The sequence below is a fragment of the Monopterus albus genome, unplaced genomic scaffold, assembly GCF_001952655.1.
Source record: "Monopterus albus unplaced genomic scaffold, M_albus_1.0 scaffold85.1, whole genome shotgun sequence".
NCBI classification, from domain to species: domain Eukaryota; kingdom Metazoa; phylum Chordata; class Actinopteri; order Synbranchiformes; family Synbranchidae; genus Monopterus; species Monopterus albus.
The window spans coordinates 426572-430936 of record NW_018127965.1 but is presented as its reverse complement, the minus strand read 5'-3'; the positions used below and the strand labels follow the sequence as shown (position 1 = coordinate 430936).

Genomic DNA, 4365 nt, shown 5'->3' with positions numbered 1-4365 from the left:
AGAGCAGGCAGAATGTATTCTCTCAGAAGACACAGTAATTACTGTCATTGGCAGAAAAATAACACAATATATAAATACACGTTTTGTTCCAAATCTGAAAGCACTTACAATGGCTTTATTGTCATTGAAAACTGAACAATACATAACCACATTATCAATATTCAAGCAAAAAGATGTTTATCAGTCACTGCTCTGTGTTTATCACCATGCTGCACAGACAAATTAAATGTCTTTTGTCTGATCTGAAGCTGCTGGATAAACTTTATCTCAATATTATATGATCATGAAGAGCTGGAGGATCTCAGGCTGTTCAAAAATATACAATACCAGGGAAAAAGATCTTTTCTAGGCATTCATTGAGTCTCATCTGTAACATCTGACACCAGACCTTCCATATGCTGTGCTTCCAGTTCCCTTCCTGCACTTACAGGCTCATAGATCACACAAGAACATTTAGCTGTATCTAACTCACATTGTCTAATCAGTGTCTCAAATCACACAGTTTACAAAAGTATAAAAGCATAAACAGAGTTCAGGAATTCAGTAATAAATATTACCTTGTCTTTTATCAATATAACTGATGTCCAACATAATGGGAAAGTAAACACAAAAATAGTTGGGCTTTACTTCTGCAAGCTCCAGAGCTTTTGTCATCATAACCCTGAATACTGGGTTTTCCAGTAAATATTAAGCTGTTTTCTGAGTATGTGCAAACTGAATATATCATTACATTCAGATCTGCAGACATATGGTTGAAAACAGAACATTTTGACACAGCCTTTCCTGTAAAAGTGTTAATCAGATACAGTACAGTGCAGGAACTTGTAATAACATAGATTTTGTCACAGTGAGTCTCTGTTAACACTGGGGAGTTTGTCATTGAACAGCGGTAGTAGTTGTGATGCCATTATCTCAAATGTCTTTTGCTTGGCTTCCTCTGTTGCTGATATTTCAGAATTCTTCTGAGTTGTGAAGTACCAGTAAACTTGTCAGAAAGTCACTCCTCTGCAAGGTTGCTGGTGAGATGAAAGCAGAGCAGCAGTCAAAAACAGCAGTCCTCTGGTTGGAATAAAAGACAGAGCCTAAGTCCAAAAAGTGATGGATGATGAGCATTGATTCAGGATTGTCAGGAGCTGCCATCCCCATTCTTGGTCTTGAGCACCACAAGGCTAACCATGATGGGGATCAGGCAGATGGGAGTTACCACCAGGGCAAAAATAACGACTGACGGTGGATCACTTAGCTCCTCTGCAGGGCAATCCTTGAAATACTTGGAGTGAATGTTCACAAAGGTCTGTTCCACCAGAGGGTTAGGCCATGGGATCTGGAGACAGTCAGACATCCTCTCTGTACAAAGGCTTAAGTTGCTATAGAGGCTGCAGTATGGTGACAGGGAGAATGCAGAAGTGATTCCAAAACGGACACATATTTAACAATATTTTAAATGTAAAAATCCAAACACAGAACACGTTACTTACCCTCTCACATTGCTCCAAATGCACCAGTCAGTGCTGTTTAGGGAAGCCATTGCACTCTCAAATTTGGTCAGACATAAATTCTCAAACAGCGAGGAAAGGCAATCCGTTGTTGGTCCACCATAGTAATCACTGCACAGTATGCAAATCCCGATACAACTTTGAGAATTATTCCCACACTCTACACAAATTGAAGAGTAACAAAAAGACAGAGGAGAAGGAGTAAAAAAGAGAGAGACAAACAAATAGATTAGAAAACAACTATAAAGATGGGTGGTTGGACATCTTCAGAAGATCACGGTTAAATTCTGGATGACAGGTTGATATATAAAGTTGCACGGTTATAAGGCTATGCCACCTACCAAATGACAAAGTAGGCTTTCCATGAGTGGGATCTAAAAGGCAGAAAACCAAAATGTTTGATCAAACACATTTACATCAGACACCAATTTATTCTGCTTGCAGCTCACATAAACGTTCTACCATGTAAGCTCTTTCTAGTTCAATTCATTACAAAGATATACAGCCTGCATGTTTCAATACAAAGAACAACTTTCTGTCTATTGTAGCCCTTGAGTTCTTTTCTCACGTCTAGCACTGAGGCAGACATTTGCAGCTGTACAAGGGAGACCACACACTTACCGGAGAGAATGGAGAGGAATACCCCAAAGAAACCAAGTGCTCCCTTCATGTCAGAAAAAAAGAATAGAGTTGTGTTTTCCCCAGCTGATGACCATGTATAATAAACCTACACCTCGTAGACTGTGTACAGCGAGGCATAACAGGAAACCCGGCAGGATGGAAGAGACGCAGTGTAACCTTCGGTTACCAGATGTCCAAACAGTGTTACCCGCGGTTACCAGATGTTATTTGAAGATCTGTCTGACAGCCCTGTGCCTTGGCAGCAGCTCTTCCTATCTCCAGCACACATTTCTTTAGGATTTTCTTCCTTTTTCAAAGGGGTGGAGGCAACAGAGATTGTCCTCTTCATTCTCTGAAATAAAAGGGAGCACACCCAAGCTGGGCTGGACTCACATCTGAAAACCCTTACTCTTTAACTCTTGTTCTGCTTTTTAGTCTCAGTTTCTCACAGTCGAAGGCCTGGCCAGCTCACAGCATGTGATTTATTTGCCTTTTGGGCTGCCTCTGCCAAATAGGAAACATAAGTAAACATTTAGGGTTTAGCATTTTGGGGTGGATGTAATCATGACTCTGCAGGGCGTGCTGTGCAGACAGCCATGACTTCATATTTAGGTGAATTTGACCAAACCTGGAACAAATTGTTAGTCAGAGCTGACCAGCTGTTTAAAAGACCAGCCACCTTCACATACAGTACATATAACACACTGATACTCGCACCACAAGTGTGGGAAACCTTTTACATGTTTATGTTATGAGGAACTCATGAGCGTTCGACATCTGTAAGGTAGTTCCTTGTTGTCAGCACTCACTAATTTAAACGGCAGAGCGAGAGAGGCGGTTTCATTGACTGAATTAAAAATGAAGTGTATGGTGCATGTTTTCTCATGACGAACTTGTCCATTAACGTCACTGAATCCATGTTGGGCCTCTCACAACATCTGCTTGCCAAGCAGCATTTTGATTTAGTAATGACATCAGGAAATGTGTCTTTTCAGCAGAGGAGGAGCTCGAGTTGGGGGGAGCTGGCAGGGGAAGGAGGGGGGACAGTCAAGGGAAAATAAAAAAAGGGGGGAAGGCACAGGATGACGAACAGTGAGAGGGGCTCTGCTCCAAGGTTCCAGTTGTTTCACAATTCAGGGTTCATGTGTTGATCACAGACATTGCATGGGGTGAATGACAAACAAATTCAGGAAGTTGAGCCAGGTGGGGGCTGCTCCTAATAAGGTTTCAGTTAACCTTTAACTTCGAACCATTATGGGCCTTGTGTCTACTTCTGTTCACCCCCTTGCTGGTAAAGACCTCCCCTGAAGTTTGTCTTGGATTCTCTTGATAAAACACACAAGGAGATCTTGGCAGAACACAGGATTTCTGAACTTTGCTTTTTGTGTGTCTCAGTTCCAGGCCAACCAAATCAGTGTAAGGAACAGATCCAAAACATTACACATGAATATATGCAAATGTATAATCGATATATGTATTAAATGTAAATATGATTCATGTCTACAATTAAATCGCAAGCCTCAGATTAAAACTGTTAGGGACATGTAGTAAATGCTCAATAATAATGTGTCATTAAAAAAAAGGTTGTAAACTCACCAGTGCTCACTCCTGTTGAGTTATACCCTGTAAAGAAAGTTCTCAGGTTAATCAAAGCCTCTGTGGTCCTGTATGACATATTTTGTTTTGGGGTTTTTTTCCACACACCTGTTGTTCTGGCAGGTGGCACAGTTAACTTTTCATCAACCAGACAAACCACTGTTGTGCATCTTGCTATAAGACAAAGACAATAAAGGGAGGTTGTATAAAACAGTCAATTAAAACACTGCAATGTGTTACAGGAATTCTTAAACCAAGTTATTGGACTACTTTAAACTTAAACTTCACAGCCTGTGAAAGTAGAAGAGTTAAAGTAAATAAGGAGTGAGCTGCAGGAAGGGAACAGGTCAATACATCCTGTCTTTGTCTCTCACTGCTTTAAGAAAATATTAAATTCTATAAGAACAAAAGATCTTTTTAATAAATAAACTAATAACTGCACCATGAATCAAATAATAAACTATAATATTGTATGATAATGTAACAATAGTTTAATAAGTTTGTATCTTCTTTAAAAACAAAGTTGTTGTTTCAGCTTGAAAATCACTCTCTTACCCTTAAACCAAACAGTTTAAATATAAAACTCAGTCATGAGACTAGCTAAGCTAATTTCTAAACACCAACAATCACTGAAAGCCCCTAAGCATTCCTG

At 39.9% G+C, this 4365-nt stretch overlaps 1 protein-coding gene across 4 annotated transcripts in view; it reads right to left on the bottom strand.

Annotated features, from left to right (window-relative positions):
* The window catches only part of ramp2 (receptor (G protein-coupled) activity modifying protein 2), a 4684-nt gene continuing 319 nt past the window's right edge, over positions 1 to 4365 (bottom strand). Inside the window, exons 1-6 of one of the 4 annotated variants that reach the window (XM_020607445.1) lie at positions 3822 to 3856; positions 3714 to 3740; positions 2118 to 3442; positions 1838 to 1870; positions 1479 to 1656; positions 1 to 1376 (exon numbers count right to left, since the gene is read on the bottom strand). In XM_020607445.1, coding sequence (XP_020463101.1) covers positions 1127 to 1376; positions 1479 to 1656; positions 1838 to 1870; positions 2118 to 2166 — 510 coding nt within the window. In that variant the 5' untranslated portion in view covers positions 2167 to 3442; positions 3714 to 3740; positions 3822 to 3856 and the 3' untranslated portion in view covers positions 1 to 1126. Of the gene's footprint in view, positions 1377 to 1478; positions 1657 to 1837; positions 1871 to 2117; positions 3741 to 3821; positions 3888 to 4365 lie in introns of those variants that run through there. The other 3 variants (XM_020607443.1, XM_020607444.1, XM_020607447.1) reach the window with 3 other exon arrangements.